Source organism: Pituophis catenifer, unplaced genomic scaffold (genome assembly GCF_029215685.1).
Source record: "Pituophis catenifer annectens isolate HBS135680 unplaced genomic scaffold, rPitCat1.0.hap2 SCAF_13, whole genome shotgun sequence".
NCBI lineage: Eukaryota > Metazoa > Chordata > Lepidosauria > Squamata > Colubridae > Pituophis > Pituophis catenifer.
Window position 1 is genome coordinate 25,523,334 of NW_027256893.1, and position 20,027 is coordinate 25,543,360.

General features: G+C 56.8%; 3 protein-coding genes across 3 annotated transcripts; 2 read left to right on the forward strand and 1 right to left on the reverse strand.

The window, feature by feature from the left end:
* The first annotated feature begins 16 nt into the window (after positions 1–16).
* On the forward strand, positions 17–8,410 carry HAS3 (hyaluronan synthase 3). Its single transcript, XM_070953217.1, is given in 11 exon segments — positions 17–80; positions 83–140; positions 142–214; positions 217–423; positions 425–481; positions 484–698; positions 700–920; positions 923–999; positions 5,858–6,478; positions 7,040–7,141; positions 7,487–8,410. Coding segments are annotated over 11 exon segments (2,619 nt in total).
* A 3,079-nt stretch (positions 8,411–11,489) lies between these two features.
* Positions 11,490–12,206, reverse strand: CHTF8 (chromosome transmission fidelity factor 8). Its single transcript, XM_070952939.1, has 3 exons — positions 12,106–12,206; positions 11,906–12,026; positions 11,490–11,801 (listed from the first exon to the last, which is right to left on the reverse strand). Exons 1-3 carry the CDS (start codon positions 12,204–12,206, stop codon positions 11,592–11,594), a joined length of 432 nt encoding a protein of 143 aa, XP_070809040.1. The 3' UTR covers positions 11,490–11,591.
* UTP4 (UTP4 small subunit processome component) lies at positions 12,187–19,921 on the forward strand. Its single transcript, XM_070952938.1, has 15 exons — positions 12,187–12,642; positions 12,782–12,866; positions 13,271–13,360; positions 13,707–13,918; positions 14,358–14,529; positions 14,829–14,920; positions 15,047–15,143; positions 15,298–15,362; positions 15,884–16,006; positions 16,124–16,283; positions 16,457–16,563; positions 16,836–16,931; positions 17,323–17,508; positions 17,914–18,015; positions 18,870–19,921. Exons 1-15 carry the CDS (start codon positions 12,205–12,207, stop codon positions 18,984–18,986), a joined length of 2,142 nt encoding a protein of 713 aa, XP_070809039.1. The 5' UTR covers positions 12,187–12,204; the 3' UTR covers positions 18,987–19,921.
* The last annotated feature ends 106 nt before the right edge of the window (positions 19,922–20,027 follow it).

The window sequence follows — 20,027 nt, forward strand, 5'->3', positions numbered from 1 at the left end:
GGGTTGATGACGCACCATGGCTGTGAACCTGCCTGGCAGCACCTCTGAGGGGCCTTGTGTGGCCCCCAACACTCCCTGGGCTGCCTGTCTCGATGGCTTTTCCTGGGCTGCGTGGCCAATGAGGCCAGACTTCCCTCTGGCCTCACCAGTGAAGCTCCTGCCCAGGAAAGAGACCCACTTGGTAGTCCCTGCCCCACTAAGGAACCCAGGTTTCCTCTCCTCGGTCTCTTGTCCCCCTCTGCAGGGCTTGTGTGTGTGCCGCCCCCATTAGTGGAGGAGCGGCTTGGGGGGGAACCCCGTCTCCCGAGAACCTTGGAAGAACCTCCTGTCCCCCCAGGAGGGCCCTAAGGCAGACATCTCCTTGGGCCTTGTGTCTGCCCCCCTCCCCCCTTTCAAGGTTTCCGGAAAAGAGATGGGAGTGGAAGCTGAGAGCTCTGGGGTCACCACCAGCCTGGGAGACTTTGGGCCGGTTGTCCTTCACCCCAGCCTACCTCGCAGGGCTGTGATAGGGAACAATGGCAGCTGGGAGCAGTGGAAGGCGAGGGTTGCCTTGTGCTGGCCTCGGTGGCAGGGTCAGAGTAGCAGGCCTGGCTTGGGGATGCTTCGGAGGTCGCTCCCACCCACCCCCCAAAAAAAAAAAAAAACCCAAGCCCCAGAACGGCAGAGGGAGTGGGCGAAGCGTTGGAGCTGATGCGGCCGGCGGAGAGCTGTCATTGTCTGGCTGGGGAGCGCCTGCCTTCCGGCCGGTCCGCTCACCCCCTCCTGGGAAAGGAGGCGGTGCCTGGGCCCGCAGCGGAGGGTCCCCGCCGGGACTGACGGCGCAGCGGGCAGCTTCCCTCCTTCCCGGCTCGCCTGTTGCCCGCGGTGGGGCGCCTTTCCCGCTCGCGGGGCTGCTCGGGGTTCGGCGGGGCTCGAGAGGGGGCAGCCGCTCCGGCCGGGCCTCTGGCGAGGGAGCCTTCCCCTTTCCCGGCCGGGCGCGGAGCCTCGGGAGTCTGGAAGGTAAGGCGCGTCGGCTGCACAATGGAGCCGCGGGGGGAGCGGCACCTGCCGCCCTTCTCGCCCGCCTTCCAGGGCGCAAGGGGCCGAAGCTCTGAAGTGATGCTTGCCTTGGCGTCGGCTGCCCTCGCCCAGCTGGAGGGGCTCTTTCCATGCAGCCCTGCCGGGGGGGGGATTTCTTTGGCTCCTGCGCGGCTTTGCAGCAGAAGGGGAAAGCCCCGGACTTGTATGGAGCTCTCGTTGCGTTCGAGAGGCGTGGAATTAGTCCGGGGTTTGGGTTTTGGGGGGCGGGGGGGGGGAGAGCGGAGGAAGGCGAGGCTGCGCTGCTCCAGGAGAAGGCGGCTGACAAAGTCCCTCTGAACAGGGAGCGATGCGGAAGGCGCCCTGCAGCTGCGGTCGCCCCGGAACGCCCCAATAAGCGTTAATCGGGCTGGTTTGGTTTGGCTTCGCGCCTGAGATCAACTCGGCCGTTGTAGTTGCAACTCTGGTTTATGGTTTCCTGAATTTGTGAGCCCAGCCAGTGATGCAATTAATAAACCGTGGTTTAGACTCCTGGAGGAGGGACTGGAAAAGTAAGAGCTGGAGTTGAGGAAGAGCCCCAGAAAGGAGGAAAAGAAAGGGGAACGTGAAACGCGGCCTCTGCAAGCAGAGGAAACGGGCCGGTTCGTGAGGACGCAGAAGTGAGGGAAGGTAGAGAGCGCCGTTGGCACCCGTGTTACTCTCCCGTCTGCGTGTCTTGTGCCTTTGATTTCACGGGCTTCCCGTTTTGCGCTCTTCTGTGCGTTTCTCTTCTGTTGAGGTGGGGGAGGGGGGATAAGCAGCCTGTGCCTACAGTGGGAAAGGACGGAAAGTGAGACCGTGAAGGACACGCTCGTGTTTCAAGCCCCGGGTATCTTTCCGCTAGCAACAGCTCCTGCGTGCGTCGGAGGAAACCCCGCGGCCCCCCATTAATCGAGAAGAGGCTTTAAAGAACAACCTCTGAAGGTCCAATCGCCCAGGTAGAGCGGCCCCACTTCCTGGTCTCTCAGAGCGCCTCACCTGCCTGCAGCCCGCCACCGCCTCCGGCCACCACCCCCACTCCCACCCCTCCGCAAGCAGAGGAGGGCCTGGGTGCTGTGCCAGCTGAGCAGCTCTCCCCCTCCTCTGCCAGGAGACTCGGCAGCCGGCAGGTGGGCTGTTGGGGGGGGGCAGAGTTGGGTCGGTATGTTTATTTTGTGCGCCCTTAACTGGAGCAGAGTGGTGAGAGTGAATTTCAAACACTTGGATTGTAAAAAGATAAAATTAACATTCTGGGGCCCTTGTAGAAACCGAAAATAGACTTGGAATGAAGCAGGCTTGAATTAGATAATTCATGGAATTATAAAGTTTATACTCTGACGATTGGTGGGGTAGGGAAAGAGCATTCATGTAGGAAAGGGATGTTGAGTAGTGGGACAATGTGGAACCCAGGAGGGCCTTTTCTGAAGCAGGTTGGAGCATTGTCCCCACCAGGGACTAGGTGAGAAGAGGAAGCCCTGCCCCACGGCCTGGCTTTGAACACAGTCCAGGGCTTGTCTGGTAGAACGTAGCTGCATTCTCATTTATGCTCACCCTCAATTGCTTCAACTCTGGTTTATGGAACAAACCGTAAGAGCCAGGTTCCCCCAATGCACTAACCCAAAACCAAGAAATGGCATTGCAGCCAAACCAGGATATGTAAATCGGGCCTGAGAGTCTCTTTGCAGCCAGAGGTCGAGGCTCAGAACTTCTGAGGTGTGATTTTAGCAAAGGGAGAGAAGTTCCAGCACTCCTCTTGTGCAAGGCCCAGAAGTACTGGAGGCTCTGCGCGGAAGAACATTGAGAACATCATCAACTTAATTCCTGTAATTATCTGCAGGGTTCTTATGCTTAAGAAAGGAAGGGCATTAGATCTTCAGATTCTGTGGGAAACTTAGTGTGTCCTTCAACTCACATTCCATTGCCTGATGACCCTCAAGCCTGGACGGTGCCTCTTCTCTCCATAAAGGTGCATCTAAAAAGGGAATTATTACAAATAAGGATCAGCCATTGCTAGTGACTGCCTAAGGAAGGTGAGACCCAATTCTGGCTCTGGGTGCCAAACCAAGTAACCAACCCCTCCTCTGCATTCTTGCACTTTGTTTCCTTCAGGGTTAAACTTTGTGCATTTCCTCCTCTGGCATCGATCTGCTTGGTTCTCTTCTTTGCTGGCACCTGCAGTTGAGGGAATTTAGTGCTTCTCAAGGGATGATGGTCTCAAAAGGAGAACCCCTCACCTTATTGGAAGGCTGCTGTGCTGTCCAGACAAGGGATGCTCTCTGGCACAAGGGAAGCCAGGAGGACCAGCCAAGCCAAACTGAATCTGGGCAAACAGTTCTCTTCCTTACAAGGAATCTGATTCTTCAAGAGGAGCAATTGGTGCACGGTTTGTGTGATTAGGACACAGGAGGGATTCGAACCCAGGGTTTGGTTTGGTTATGAAGTGAGCAGGACTTGGCCTTCCCCAACCACTTTTCTTCCAGGTGTGCCACACAGGTGACCATGACACCTGCAAGCTTAGTATTTGGGGACATAGAGGGATGTCTAGAAGAGAACCAGGTTGGGGGAGCTGGTAGATCCTCTCAGGAGAACCCAAGGAGTCTTTGGGCCAATTCTTTGCCTTGGGCAGATCAAAGCAAGGACTTGGCTTAAATTCGTTTTTATGCAAAAAGCAAAAGGAAGAAGGCAGGGAGGGGGAAACACAATCTAATAATAGATTTGCTTGACTGGATTTTGAACTCTATTCTCGATGCAGATTTTTCCACTGTAATTTTACGGGCATTGTGATTTCCTGGGAAACTTCTGCAGTCGGTAGACCTTTGTGCTAAATTTATCATATGAAATTAATCTCCACGATTATTTCTGCTACATCTGAAGGCAAGGGGTGTGAACGGGATGTGTGTGTTTGTGCGTGTAGGTGACAGGCAAGCAAGAACAAGATCCAGTTAAGAAACAGCCTTGTGTGCAATTAACTGTTTCTGCTTTGGGGGAGAAATGCTGCTTTCCCCAAAAGTGCTGCTTTTAACCAAGCGGGGCCCATTTGAGCCCAAAGCCTCTGGAATGAGGCCACGTGGACTGTGGGCTCTCACTCCAAAAGCAGCGCCCTGAAGAGGAATCGCCCAGTTGGGAAAGTGCCTCTTGGGACCTTCTTGGACCTTTGCTCTATCCTGGCCCTGCTTGAAAGCTATTGAGGAAGGGGAGAGCGGGGCGGAGAGAGAGAGAGATGTATGCAATCTATGGCATTTGGTGTAAATCTGTAAGGCCAGTTAATTGGTCTAAGAAGTGGCTAAATTGGGCCAGCGGTGCCAGGTGCGCCTTCAGACCAGCACAGCAGGACCATCAGAGACTCCGGCAACCCCTCCCATCAGTGAAAACCGACCAGGGGAGTGTCGGCCACGGCTTCCCTCGCCCTTTGCTGGAGAATTGCGGGTCCTTGGTGGCGCCTCTGATCCGTATCTTGAATGGGGTCTTTCTGGGTCAACGGATCGCTAAATAGGGATTTGCGCAAGAGTCGCTCTAAGTCTGCGAGAGAGAAAGTCTGGCGGGGAGATGCCATCTGGGTGCCAGAGAGAGGCCTTCGGAGCCGATCTGCGGGGAACGGGGTCGGGACCGGTTTCCTCCGCCTTCCCGGGACAGCGCCGGCGGCTATTCCGCTGCTACTGCCTCGAGGCAGGCGGGCTCATGGAAAGAGAAAGGCGGCTGAGCAGGAACCCGAGCGGAGCCGAGCCGCCTTCGCCCGTCCGTAGTCTTGGCCGCCGGAACCGTCCTCTCATCCCGCATCTCCGGAGCTGCGTCGCCCTTGCGCTGCCCAAATCTTTTTCCCACGGAAAGCGCGCCCGTGGCAGCCCCTGCTGGACCCGGGGGCGGGGCGGGGCAGTGGGCGAGAGCACCTGCAGAGAGAGGTAGGTCACGCTGTCGCCCCTCCCCTTGGCCTGGGAAGGGGCTTCTCCCCGACGGGGCGGGGCGGGGCTGGGCTCTCGCCTCTCAGGTCGGGCACTTTAAAACGCAGCGTTGCTCGGAGTCCGAGAGAGAACGCCACGGCACGGTGGGTCTCCCTACGAGAAGCGGCGGGGAGGATCCCCGGCCCGGACCCTGCTTGCATTCTGGACGGGAGGGGGGAGGGCGCGCTCTGCAGATGCTCCGCGGTGGCCTGTTGCTCCTTGGCACGTCGGGCGGCGACGCATCTCTTTCCTCGAGCGATTCCAGGCAGGGTTTAGGAAGAGGCGCCTGGTTGGCACCGTCACTGGGCTGCATGGCAGGATAGGCGACGAGGAAGGACCTGTCGCTGCTGCCGGAGGCGGCGGCGGGAGGGGAAGGCAGCGCGGACCGGGGAAGAGCGAGCTGCAGACGTGTTGAAACTGCCCGGCTGTCTCCGTTTGCACCGGGCCCCTCAGAGGCTGCTCCGTCGGGCTCTCTGGGAGCGGAGTAGAGCAGGAAAGGGCAGTGGCCGCCGTCTCATCGCCCTGCCCTGTCCGGACCTGAGAGCCAGCTCGCCGCTGTCGGGTCCTGCTCCCCTCCCCGTTTCTGGGCTGAACGGGGTTGTGCCCGGCGCAGCTGCGCCATGTGTTAGGGCCCCCGACGGGTCTCGGGCGCAGAACTGGGCAAGAGTTCCTCTCTCCCCCTGCCCGCCCGCCCAGAGGAAAGGCCAGTCTGGGAGGAATGCAAAGCCCAGCTCCAGGCCTCCTTGGGGGCCGGGAAGGAGCAGCGGTGCCGGTGCCGGTTTTTGCCTGAAGGGGGGGGAGGCCGCAGGGATGGGGGGGCACAAACCGCCATGGGTGAGAGTACTACCATCTGTATAAGCAGGCCTCTCCCCCTCCTTCCACAGATGCCCGTGAGCCTCCCCACAGCCCTGCGTGTTTCGGGGACCACCCTCTTTGCTGTGACGGTGCTTGGGGGCATCCTGGCTGCCTATGTCACAGGCTACCAGTTCATCCACACAGAGCAGCACTATCTGTCCTTTGGGCTCTACGGGGCCATCCTGGGCCTCCACCTCTTCATCCAGAATTTCTTTGCCTTCCTGGAGCACCGGCAGATGCGCCTGGAGGGGCGACCCCTGAAGCTGCAAGCCTCGGTGGCCCTTTGCATCGCTGCCTACCAGGAGGACCCCAACTACCTGCGCCAATGCCTGCGCTCCGTTCAGCGCATCTCCTTCCCCGGCCTGAAGGTGGTGATGGTGGTGGACGGCAACGGGGAGGAGGACACCTACATGCTGGACATCTTCCAGGAGGTGATGGGCTCGGAACAGACCAGTTCCTACATCTGGAGCAGCAACTTCCACGCTCAGCCGCTGGACGAGACCGAGGGGGCCCATCGGAAGGCCACACAGCATGTCCAGAGCCTTGTCCGCAACCACACCCACTCCTGTATCATGCAGAAGTGGGGGGGGAAGCGGGAGGTCATGTACACCGCCTTCCGGGCCCTGGGGGACTCGGTGGACTACGTGCAGGTGGGTGCCAGCATAAAAGGCCTTTCTCCTCTCTGTCCTCCTGCCACCACCCCCACCACCCCGGCACCTAACCACTGAAGAAGAAGGCAGGGGTCTTGGGAATGTAGGGCCTGGGTTATGAAGCTGGGTCTCCTCAGCCGCATTGGAGCTGGAGAAGGAGAGGCACTGTCCCCATTTCTCAGGTGGAAGGGACTCCTTGCCAGAGACTGCCAGTAGATGGCGCCCTTCCAGCGCGCCCCCCCCCCCCCATATAACCCTTTCTGGGCGGGGCTCACGTATCTTTTCTAGCAGCTCTCCAGGAAGGGGTGTTTCTCTCCTTTTCCATTCACATGTAAAGGACCCTGGGATGTTCTGCCCCACATGAGGAGGATTTGCTCCATACCAGTCAAACAAGGCTCCCTTGGTCTCTGGGACAGGCACCGCCTGAAGGAACCATCCAAGCATTTTGCTGTCTCTCCTTGCTGCACTGACTCTTGGGGTTTATTCAAGCCTTGTTAAAGGGGAAAAGTTCCTTGTGTGTAAATCTTCCCTTGGGCCGTGATGGCCCTTTCTCCTGGGCAGGTGTGTGACTCGGACACCGTTCTGGATCCTGCCTGCACGGTGGAGATGCTCCGGATCCTGGAGGAGGACTCCCGTGTCGGTGGTGTTGGTGGAGATGTCCAGGTAGGACATGAAAGCTCAGGAAGCACAAGGGGGGGGGGAGTTCCCTGGAAAGGAAGCTTCTCTTTCTGCCCAGCCCTGATTTCTGTGTTGTCTTAGAATCTGGCCCTTCCATTTAATCCTGGACATTTTGCAACTCTGTGACATGCTTATTCATGTTTTACTCAGCCATTGCAAACTAAAGTTGTGGCTTAGTGCTATGTGCAATCCTACCTAATTTCTTTAATAAACAATTATTAAACAAACCAGGAATAAATGCAAAGTTTGAGCGGTCATCTCATAGGAAACTGAGTTTGGAGAAAAGACAGGACAGAGCAGGACAGCTGCAACCCTCTCCTTCTGTCCTAGATCCTCAACAAGTACGATTCGTGGATCTCCTTCCTAAGCAGTGTGCGGTACTGGATGGCGTTCAATGTGGAGCGGGCCTGCCAGTCCTACTTTGGGTGCGTCCAGTGCATCAGTGGGCCCCTGGGGATGTACCGCAACTCCCTGTTGCAGCAGTTTCTGGAAGACTGGTACAACCAGACCTTCCTGGGAAGCAAGTGCAGCTTTGGGGACGACCGGCACCTCACCAACCGTGTCCTCAGCCTGGGCTACCACACGAAGTACACGGCACGCTCCAAGTGCCTGACGGAAACCCCCACCCGGTACCTGCGCTGGCTCAACCAACAAACCCGCTGGAGCAAGTCCTACTTCCGGGAGTGGCTCTATAACGCGCTCTGGTTCCACAAGCACCACCTCTGGATGACCTATGAGTCGGTGGTGACCGGCTTCTTCCCGTTCTTCCTGATCGCCACCGTCATCCAGCTGTTCTACCGTGGCCGTGTCTGGAATATCCTCCTTTTCCTTCTGACGGTGCAGCTGGTGGGCATCGTGAAGGCCACCTATGCCTGCTTCCTGCGGGGCAACGCAGAGATGATCTTCATGTCCCTCTACTCCTTGCTCTACATGTCCAGCCTCTTGCCGGCCAAGATGTTTGCCATCGCCACCATCAACAAATCCGGTTGGGGCACCTCTGGCAGGAAAAGGATTGTGGTCAACTTCATTGGTCTCATCCCCGTCTCGGTCTGGGTGGCGGTGCTGCTGGGAGGGCTGGCATACACAGCCTACCGCCAGGACCTCTTCACAGACACCGAGCTGGTCTTCCTCATCTCAGGGGCCATCTTGTACGCCTGCTATTGGGTGGCCCTGCTCACCCTCTACCTGGCCATCGTGGCCAGGCGCTGCAGCAAGCCACAGGAGCAGTACAGCTTGGCCTTCGCAGAGGTGTGATGCTGCAGGAAGATAATGGAGGGAGCAAGAAACGCCATGGGCCAGCCGTTTCCCTGTGTGGCTGAGGCATGGGAAGGGCTGGCCCCACCCTGCTTATGGCAGCATTTCATGTGGCTTGTCTGGAAGCAGCTGGCAAACTCAGCAAGCTGGAACTCTTTGCTGGGGGGAGGGGAAAGCAGGGGTTCTGATCCAGAATCCTCCCGAGGGGCTGGTCACTGGTGGAAAGACCCACCCGGACTCCTGCGAAGGACATTAGCAGCAGCTCACCGGTCCTCCTATGCAAACAAGACTTTCCTGAGGGGATGAAGATGGTGGCTCTCAGAGGCAATAGTTTGGGGCAATCACCATCTGGAGACATTGCTGTGTCCTCTTGAGGAGGCGGGGGGCCTCTACCAGATCCTCTTTGGAGATGCAGAATGTAGGGAAAGCGATATGGTTTCTTCCGGTTGTTTCACGGCAGGAATAAAGGGGAGGGTGGCGGAGGCCAGAAAGCTCCTTTTTGGGAAAGTGTCCTGAATGAGCTGCCCACCAGAAAGGGAACTTTCCCAGCCTCCCAGAATGCCTCCCCCCTCCATGATAGCTGCAGACAGGGAGGCCTCAGCCGGAAGAGCTGGTTGCCTTACAGCCACTCCTGATTTTCCACCAACATTTACATGCTGTCAAGCACGTGGATGATGCCTGATTTAACAAAGTTTAGCTGGGCTGGGGTTTGTTTTTGTCTGCAACCATGTGGTTGTAATATTGTGGTACTACTAGGACATTCTACCTCTGTCCACGCCCCTTGTCCTCGTAAGTGTCTGGGGCTTTTCTACAGACTCCCCCACGGTGCTACTTCCAAGTGGGAGAACGTGGGACGAGGGGCAGCAGTGGTGCTTCATGGGCTCCCATCCTACTCTCTGCTTCAAACGTTCCGCCCTCAATACACCTTGCCTCCCTCCTCCAGCAAGAAGGGGCTGGGGGCTGGAGGCTGGGGCAGAACTCACAGGGCTTCAAGTTCAGGAGTGGTGGGAGCTTTTACTGCAATCTGTCATTCCACTGAGAGGGAACATGATGCCTCCCCCCGCCCCCCCCCCCTTTGCCAGCTTCCTACTTAGCCAGCATCTGAAACGGTTGGCACAGGTTTGCTCAGGGGTTCCCTTGCGCAGATCCTGCCTGCCCCCTGCTGGAGTTTAGAGGAAAGGCAGCTCTTCCCAGTTTCAGTCCTGAAGAGGATTCCTGAAACCCAGAACTCTGCAAGTTTACATCTTATTTTGACAAGCAAGTTTCTACATTTTAAGCAATATTTTAAACCATCACAGAAAAATTAGGAGCCTTTTCTGGAGTGTCCTGCCTTGTACATCTGTTGCCAGATTGTGCTCTGCTTTTTACAAATCCCACCCCGCAGCCGGCCTTCAGAGGTTGTGGGTGGAAGCTTTTAGGAAGAAACCATACAGCCGTTAATTAGGGTCTCCTGCTTGACAAGGGGGTTGGACTAGAAGACCTCCAAGGTCCCTTCCAACTCTGATCATGTTTGGCTCTAAAACTTTTTAGCTTATCAGAAATAAGGATATGCTGTAAATAAGGCCTGCACATTTAAAAGAATGCAAGTTCTATGGCCTGAGGAAACTTGTTATAATGACAAAATGTTTTGGTGTTGAATGCACTAACACTTTTACTGCTCTGCTGCCATCTAGATATATGGACTTCAATTCCCATGATCCCCAGCCAGCAATTAAACTCCAGCACATCTGGAGAACTAGTGAAGCTTCATAGGCTGCTCTCCTGGGTTCTGTGCATCTTCCTTGCTGATGAAAGTTCCCAATCCTACCCGATATCCAGGCCCCTCAGCCTCCTTTAGTTCTGTGGCACATGGGGGGGGGGGGGGCAGGTGCTGCACAGGACTCTCATTATATGGCTCCTCCTCCTCTTTCCCAGAGGCAGCTCTATTGACTCAGACTGGTGAGAGGGTATCACAGCATCCCTCATTTAGTCTACTATGGGCATTAATTTCTAAACCAAAAAAAGTATTTATATACATCCTTCTCCAATTAGGCATATACCTGCCTTGTATAGAACATGTTATGTTGAGAAAATAATTCTGTAATCAGCAATTGTTATCATGCAACTAGATATTCTGCAAAACAGGTTTGATTTACACATTTTGCTTCTGAAATGCAATTTGGGGGTTTCGTGAGAAATGAGCAAAAGTCTGCTTGTGGTTTTTTTATTGGCTTGAAAAAGAGGACCAGGGCCTTCCTTGGTACAAATCCCAAAAGTCTTCAGGATCTCACAGGGTTTTTCTGTCATTCCACAGAGTAATAGCTCTGCAGCCAAGTTGAGCTTACTCCTGCTTCAGCGCCTTCGCCCAGCCCATTTCTTGCTATGTGTGCTGACTGGTAATTTTGAGAACTGATGCCTCAAAGGCGGGCAGGGGGTTTCTTCCAGTGCTGCCTTTTTGCACAGGTCTCAAGGCCACAGTGGAGGAAAGGTCAGGTGCAGAGGCTGCTACCTTTCACAAGGAGCTTCTCTCCCCAAGCTGGCCAAGGCCAAAGTGTGTTGGGGAGGAGAGCCATGATCCAGCCCCTTTTGGCTGGGCTTCTTTCCTCTGGACTGGCTGTCTCTTCTTGCTCTTTGAGCCATGGTGGCTCAGTGGTTAGAATGCAGTTCCACAGGCTAAGTCACTGCCCGTTGCCAGGAGTTCGATCCTGACAGGCTTGAGGTTGATTTGGCCTGCCATCCTTCCAAAGTGGGCAAAAGGAGGAGCCAGGTGAGGGGGGGGAGCAGGGGGCTGACTCTATCAACTGCTTAGAGGGCTGTAGTGGTATATAAACCTAGGTGCTATTGCTGTTCTCCTGCTGGGCTTCAGCTGCTTCCCTTTGTAGGCCGATTCTTTGGGGTTCCTGACAGTCCTTTTAGAAGTTTTTGTACTCTTTGTTATTAACACTAGTTGAACACTTAAAAGTTATTTGTATGCTTATTTATTTTTTACTTACATTTTCATTTTTTAAAAAACAGGTTTGGATTTTTTTATTACATTGGTTACAATAATAAAGCTTTGTAAACAGAGGAGCCGGTTCCCGTTCTTTCCACCCCCCCCAAGGAACCGGGGCCCCAACCAGAGGGAGGAACAAAGCTCTGGAGCCTCCGACCAGAGGCCAACCCGGAAGCCCAGGAACAGCGAGGCGGGAGCGCTGCAGGGCACTCAGGCCTTCCTGGCCGCGCTGGGGACGATGGGCTTGGGGCGCGTCTTGAAGAGCAGCTTGGTGCGGATGAGCGCGGCGACCTCGTAGGCGGCGGGGCCGCGGGGCTCCTCGGGCGCGGCGGCTCCCCTGCGCAGGACGGCCACGGCCTTCTCCAGCCGCACCGCCTTCCCGTAGAGCACGTGGTGGCCCACGATCAGCACCGGCGCTCCCTGCGGGACGGAGAGCGGGACGGCCGGGGGGGGGGGGTCAGCGGACATCCCCCCTCCCCCCCTCCCGTCCCCGCTCCCCTCCCCTCCCCCTCCCTCGTGCTGACCTCCTGGGTGAAGTGCAGGTCGCCCAGCAGCCGCCCCGCCAGGCCTCCTTCGCCTCCGCCGCGCGCCTCCAGCTGCCCCTGCAGCTCCAGCAGCAGCCACTCCGCCGCCCCGCCCGCCGCCCTGCAAGACGGAGCCGGTCAGGACGGGGCGCCTCCCCTCCCCCCCCCGCCCCTCCCCCCCGGGCGCCCCCGGGACTCACCGGCGCACGGCCAGCTGCACCATCGCCCCGCCCACAGCCCCGCCCCCTCCCCTCGGCTTCCGCTTCCGGGGCAGCGCCGCACGTGGAGCCTGTCCGGCCATGGGCGAGTTCCAGGTGCACCGCGCGCGGCTCTTCGCCTTCGTGCCGTCCGGGGTCCGCTGCCTGGCCGCCCCCGGCGCCCGCCCGCCCCGCCGCCGCCTGGCCGCCGCCCGCCTCGACGGCGCCGTGGAGCTCTACGACCTGCAGGCCAACGGCGCCCAGGAGAAGGTGGGCGGGCGGAGGGGCGAGGGGGCTCCGCGGGGTCCGCTGCCCGGCCGGCCTCCCCGACGCTGCTGTCTCCCGCAGGTGATCCCGGGCCACGAGGCGCGCGCCCCGGAGGCGCTGTGCTGGGCGGCGGGCGAGCGGCTGTTCGGCGCCGGGCTGGGCGGGGCGGTGCTGGAGTACGACCTGCAGCGGCTGCGCCTCAAGGGCTCGCTCGACGCCTTCGGGGGGCCCCTCTGGAGCATGGCGGCAGACCCCACCGGCGCCCGGCTGGCGGTGCGTGAGTGGGGGCTCTCGGGGCAGGGGAGGCGGGCGGGGGGCGCGGGCGCGTCCGGCTCTTGGGCGCCCCGGGAGACCGGAGCGGGTGCGGGAGGAAGCGCGGATGTTCTGACCGACGCTGGGCTGGTCTCTGCAGGTGGGCTGCGAGGACGGCTCCGTCAAGCTCTTCCGAGTGGAGTCGGATGGGATCGAATTTGAAAGGCAGCTGGACCGGCAGAAAGGTCGGGGGCCGGTGGGCCAGAAGGGATTTTGGGGGGGGGGGAAAGAAGAGGGGACCGTAGGGGGCTGGGGGCCGGGACTTTGAGCTGAAGGCAGAGCTGTCTCTCTTTATGAATATGATTCCAGGCTAATTTTTTAGTTTTGGCCTCTAAATTGAAAACACAGTCGAAAAACGATTATAATTATGTTGCTTTAATTCTTTAAAGCTTTGCCTAAAGATAGATTCCAAAAGTCAACAATCAACCTGTTTCCACGGTGCACAGTGGGAAGTTGCAGGCGGGAGTCCAGTGTCTGCCAGAGGCCATCCCGTCCTGCGCAGCTGGATTCCACTTGGGGCTGGGGGAGCAGCATAACCTGGACAGTTCCAGCCTCTGGGGCTCAGGTCCTCCCCTCTTTTCTCTCACAGAACGCATCCTCTCTCTGTCCTGGCATCCCTCTGGGACCAAGATCGCAGCTGGCTCCATCGACTGCTTTTATATCTTTGACATTGAATCTGGTAAGTTCTTCACCTAGTTTGGACCAAGAGAAGCAGGAGCATTTGAGAGGGACCTGCCTGGGCTGCCAAGGGAGTCTTTGAGCCACTCTGGCACTGAGGGCTGGTGCTCTCTTGATTGCTTCAGCTGCGCCTGACAGAGACAGTGGCAGTACCCTTAGTCCTTGGAGCCTGTTCTGGTCTCAGTGTGCAAAAGGCCCTGGGCTCAATTTCTGTAGGTGTTCTAAAAGAAGATGGTGGAGACTATCAGGGACCCCGTGGAAGCAAAGAAGCTGGTGTGAGAGAAAAAAGTTTTTTGTGGGTTTGTTTGAGCAACTGTTTCTTCCAATCCCACGTGCGTCTTTCTTAGGGCACACCAGTCAGCGGATACTGGTAGAAGGACGTTTGCAAGGCCCCTCCAGCCAGAAATGCCTGGTGTGGGGCCTGGCCTTCCTTTCAGATGGCACGGTGGTCAGCGTGGATTCTGCTGGAAAAGTGCAGTTCTGGGATTCGGCGACTGGCACTCTGCTCTCTAAGCATCCCATCAGCAAAGCTGCAGTGCTTTCCGTGGCCGTGGCTGAGGTGGGTGAGAGTTGCAAAATGTGGGCAGATTTGCAAGTCCTGATAAAAAGAAGCATTTTTATGTGTCATCGGAGAATTGAATATTTATCCATGTTCTGCCCTGATGGAGTTGAGCCAGGCCAGCTGCCAAAACCCAGATTCTACCTCAGGCCTCATTTTGTGGAGCTGGGGGGTCAGCTTCCCACCCACCCAAAGTACCATGAGTACCACTTCCCATAGGTTGCTTTTTTTTAGGAAGGAATTCATGGGCATTTCGTGCTACAAGTCCAGTTCGAAATGATGAAGTTGCTCACCATTGAGCAGGAGGAAGCCAAGGGCTAGCACCTTCTTTTTCAGCAGGGCATCTAGCTGGGGGTATAAGAGGGAACAGAACCTTTTGTGGCGTGGGAGGTTCATGGCATCATGTTCTCACCCACTGGTATCGACTGGTTTTCTTCAGGCAGAAGATAGCATGGTTGTTGGCACATCGGAGGGGACAGTATATCAGTTCCAGCTGCTACCGGTGAGGCTGGGCAGCTCTGAGCACCAGTGGGTGCGGACCAGACCCTTTCGGCATCACACTCACGATGTGCGGACGGTGGCACATACTGCCACAGCCTTCATCTCTGGAGGTACAGTAGGACGCCCAACTTCTAGTCTAACTCATCAGCAGAAGATGGGCAAGGGTATCCCAAGGGACACAGCCAGGTAGATGAGGCCCGTTGTGTTCCTGGCACTCTCCCGTTGTCCGGTAGCATTTGGGCGGCTGGGATGACTTTGCTCATTGCACTAAGCCCTGGCTTGTTCAAGAAGCCTGCGCATTTTGGCTGAGATAATGATAAGCCAGAGGCCAGAAAGTCTTTGGGGAGTTGCCCAGAGCCAGCCCACACTAGGCAGGTTGCATGAGCCAGGTGCCGTCCTCCTCTGGCAGGGCTGGATGGGCAACTTGTGATCCGACCCCTGATGGAGAAGGTGGACTCCAAGTCCTATGATGCTGCCCTCCGCACGATCAGCTTCCCCCACGTGAGTATCGGGACTGCTCTCTCCTCCTGGGCTGGGAGGGGGCTGCTCCTGAAGAGGAGGATCCTGCAGCGTTGAGGCCAGCTCTCTCTCTTGCTGGTGCTTCAGGTGGCTTTTCTCTTCTCACAGAGGTGCCTCGTCTCCTGTGCCAGGACAGCCCGGCTCCTCCTCTTCCAGTACCCCCAGCACCTGGAGCTCTGGCAGCTTGGCACCACAAACTTCTCTGGTGAGGATGCACACGACTTCAGCGTGCAGAGGATGGGCACAGCAAAGAGCGCAGCTTGCCTTCCCTGCCACCCTCTTTGGCAATCACAGCAGGACTGTCTTGCCCTGTCCTGTGGCACCCAGCTTTCTGCAAGTCACCTTGTTTCTTGTTGCAGGAAGGCCTGGTGAGGTCCTGCCGGTGTCCTGTCCCCCCCAGAACCTGCTCCAACTGAAGGCCAAGGTGAGAAGCCATGATTTCCTAACCCTGACACTTTTTTTTTCCCTTTAATTTATATGCCGCCCTTCTCCAGAGATTCAGGGCAGCTTACAATGCGTTAAGCAATAGCCTTCATACTTTTATATATTTATACAAAGTCAGCTTATTGCCCCCACAATCCGGGTCCTCATTTCACCTACCTTAGAAAGGATGGAAGGCTGAGTCAACCTTGAGCCTGGTGAGATTCGAACTTACAGTAATTGCAGACAGCTGGTGTTAATCACAATGCTATCAGTCTGCTGAGCCACCAGACACTTAACACTGTGACCGGGGCAAATCTGTCCAACCCTGGCCTGGCATTTCCATCCTTCGCTTCCTTCTCCGCTCTGAGAAAGAAGGGAAACGGGTGTCTTAGAAATGCCCCTTGAGAGATCTGTGTAGCACCTTGACTTTGCTGGGTCTGGAGAATCCCATCCATTGCTCAAATCAGTTGCACAGACCCTCCCTCCTTCCTTCCTTTGATTGGTTCTCTTATTTCATCGAAGGGCCCGGAGCACATCCGCAGCAGCTGCCTCTCTCCGTGTGGCGTCTGGATTGCCTATTCCACAGCTAGCAGGTTCTGCCTGCATCGGGCTCAGCTCTTCAGTGACCACATTTCCATCAACAGAGTGAGTGCGATCTCCATGGCATGGGGGGAGCCGTGGGTGCTCAGTCAGTTGGAAACCTTCCTGGCTCGCTCTGGAGGGCCCAGCCGGTTGCATCAATCCTGGTTTGCTTTCTCCAAGGTTCGCAAGACCCCCAGGCTGAACGGCTCGGCCCACCACCTCCTTTTTTCTTGCGACTCCACCAAGCTTTTTCTGGCATCGGATCGGGGCTGCGTGCATGTGCTTTCACTCTTGCAGTCAGGGATCTGCAGGCATCTATACACGCTTCGTCCCAATTCAGGTAACAACAATTTTTTTTAGATTAAGGCATATTGAAAGTCCTTGCAGGAATAGCCAAATGTTTTCTGCAAATGCTCCCAGATAAGAAAGACAGGCAGCGGTTAGCTAGCCTCTGCAGCAGAGAGCTGCTGGAGGAAATCTGAAAAACTGCTTCTGATCTGTGCCTTCCCGCAGAGACGTTGGAAGCAGTGCACCAGCTGGCGGTGAGTGCGGATGGCAGGTGGTTGTGTGCAGCAGGTGGAGACCGGGAAATCTGCATCTACAACTTGGAAAATACTAAGGTGAGCCCAGCTGCAAACGTGGCAGCCAGAGACCAGATGTGCTGCTTCCTCCATTTCATTTCTTTTCTGGTCTGGGTCTGGGTCTGGGTTGGCAACAGGCATCTTCGGGCACCTCGTTTGCTCTGGCAAAGTCCTTGGGTTGGCTTTGTGGGAGCAGAGAGTTGGCTCAGCCACCGATGAGTCCAGGAGCCTCTGATGGAGAAACCAATTCTGTAAGTGGGGAAGGCCGAGGCAGGTGCTCTCTCTTATTCCGCTGCGCCTTCCTTCCCCAGCTTCACTGCACTGTGCCACCCTGTGAGTGCCCGGTGACTGCAATGGCAATCCATCCGCTGACCAATAACCTCATCATTGCACATTCAGATCAGCAGGTAGGGGCTGCTCTTCCCTAGCTTGGCAAAGCAGAGTTGGCACGCACAAAGATCTGCCTCCGAGAAATGCCCCAGCCCTTCCACACCTGCCCTTCGTGCAGACTTCGTCTGTAACCTGCTGCTCTTGGAGCCAGGAAAGGGGGGGGGGCCACTGGGATCAGCAGCCCAGTCACCCATCATCGATCCTAGTTAGAGCGGAATGTGTTGTTTCCACTGGAATTAGCTGCGCTTAAGAGACACGCCCTGCAAAGATGCTGCTTATGCCAGAGGAAAGTTTGCTCTGATTGCAGCACTGGGAAGGTGCGGTTTTTGTGTTGGGATGGGACCGATCTGGCTTCAGAACAGGGAGGGAGGGAGAGTCATGCCTCCCTGCTGGCTTTCCTGCTTCCAGGTGTTTGAGTTCAGCATCAAGGAGAGAAGCTACACACCCTGGAGCCGGAAGCTGCAGCAGCTGGGCCTGCACAAGGATTGGCTGGAACGGGACACGCCCATCACCCACATTGCCTTCCGCCCCAGGCACCCCTCGCATGTCTTGCTGCACGACACATACATGTTCTGCATCCTGGACATGTCACTGGTGAGTGGATGGTGGGTGGGTCTGAGTGTGATACTCTGACCTGCAAGACAGACTCACCTTCTCTGAGCCGAGGTCACCCATGCCACTTGCCCTCCCCACCGGCTGGGTCAGGCGAGGAGCTCCCTCAGGTGGGAAAACATTTGTGCTTAGGCCTCCTGCCTCCCCAAAGTGGGGACCTGGGCTGCTGGTCCCACATCCGGGCCAGCTGGGTGGGGGGACTAATTCTGGAGTCCAGATCAGTGTTCAGGGAGGTGCTTAGCATCACCTGGTAATTCAGCCAGAATGTTATTGGTCTGGTTAGGGCTCGGCACAAAGGGTGGACTAGGCCACTGGGACCCATTCAGCAAAACATGCCTTTAGCTCGGACAATGACTGCACTCCTGATGGCTTAATTTGCTCCTCCAGCCACTGCACGAGGATTCTGCAGCCTCGAAGAAGCCGGAGCCACACGTGAAAACAATCCAACGCGGTCGGGGCCGCGCCTTCAAGATCTGCAAGAAGTTCCAGGTGGGTCTTTGGGCAATGAGCTCTCTCAGGGCAGGAGGGGAGGGAAGGCCTTTTATGTGGGGCTGGGCAAGCAGCACCTGCTGAGTAGGAAGCGCTCCCCAGCCCCCAGTTCTGCAAGCCCAGTTTGTAGTTCCAGGGAAGAAGTTGGGCCCTTGGATTAACCAGGATCAGTGAGTCCGGTAAGTGTTTGCAAGAAATCAGTTTGCCAAAGATACACTGGGATGGCCAGTGCCAGCAATGATTTAGGAGTATATTGGGCAGTCTGGGCGAAAGGGCGTTGTGCCAGCTGCTGAAGCCCCAGCTGAGGAGCCCTTGGCCCATTAGTAGAGCAGGAGAGAGGTTGCCATCCTGTGCCTGAGCCAAGGAAGTCACTGGTCTCATGGAAAAGCTTGAATACAGCAGAGTTTCCTTCATCAGGTGTCTGCAAGGGATGGGGCCTGTGCACCCCAGAAGACAGGGACAGTGTTCTCGTAGCCCGAGGGGCGGGTGGGGGGGCATAATTCCAGTCCTCTCCCGCCCTTGCATGAGAGGTGGAAGCAAAGGGCTGCTGCTCTTGGGCAGCTGCAGGAACAAGACAATGAAATTCTCTTCTGCTTGGCTCCTGTGGGAAGCAGAGCGCTGCTGGCTCCTGTGTTGGTGTGGGTGCGGGTCACAAGATGGCCTGGTGCTCTGAAAGTCTAAATGGGTGCAAGCACTCTTGCAGCCGCCAACAGCGAGGAGTTCAACACGGTAGCATTCTTGTCCTTACCAGGCATGCGAGGTAAAGGGCCAAGCTAGATACCCTTCAGCTGAGCCAGCAAAGCCCCTTCTAACTTTACTCTTCTCTCCCTGTCCCTCCCTCCCCCTCCCCGCAGCCTCTGCTCTTTGTGGATTTCCTGGATGACAATTCTTTGGTGGTGATGGAGCGGCCGCTGATGGACATCAAAGCCCAGCTGCCACCACCCATCTATCAGAAGAAATTTGGGACATAATGTGCTGGCCTGCAGAGACCTCAAAGGATCTTTGCAGAGGCCATGCTTCATTGAGGGGCTTCCGGTGCCCCTCCCTTCAGAAGCAGGGGGCTGCATGGCCAGAGGAGCAGCTGTTCAAGGGGACCTGTGCCACTGCCATCCTGTGTCCTTGCCTGTTTTTCCACCGTGATCTGGCTGGGAAAGAGGGGCACCCCTCATAATAATTAACTTCTTGTGTCTGGGAGCCAGGACCGCTGTGGGCCTCTTCACTCGGGAGTTCCAGCACTGACTGGCACCAGAAGACTGGCTCCCTATTTTATGCACGGCGTGTCGCGGCACATCCTTCCCAGAAAAGTGCCACCTGGCTGGGCTGACCCAGCAGCCGCATCGTCTCTGGCAAAGCCTGTGGCCGGCAGCCAAGGGGGTCAGCAGACTTCCTGCTGGGTAAATAGCCTCAGGCTCTTCAGGGCCGCCTTGGGACCCCTTTGCTCTGCTGACGCCAGGCCCAGGCACTCCAACTCCACCTCTGCGGACCAGGAACCCTGATTTCCGCCCCATCAAACCAGAACAGCAAAGTCAGCAGCGAGGGAGGAGGCTGCCTTGACCTTGCTTTGTTTTGTGTTTCTCCAGGAAGGGTGTGTGTGCGCGTGCGAGTGTGTGTCCCTGCGTTTGCAGAGGGAGAGAGGGAAACGGTCCTTTTGCTGCTGTTCAGTGGAGCCTGAAGGTCGCGTGTCCTGTGAGACAGGCCAGAAGATCCCTGTCCCGCCTGGCCTGCTCGCCAGTTGACGGCCCCTCCTCCTCCTCCCAGTCTACTCCCGCAGGCCCATGTTGGGCGGACAATGCAGGGCTAGGAAACTGCTGTGGCCAATTCAGCAAAACGAAACCTCCCTTCCTGGTGCACCAAATGTTCAGATTGCTCCTCATGACCAGGAACACAAGTTGTTTAAATAAAAACCCCTCCAGCAGCTCAAGGCTCCGTTTCAGGCTTAATTGGGGGGGGCGGGGGGGGGGAGTTGGGCTTTTTTTGGGGCTACTGCCTGTGATCCTGGTATATTTGCAAAA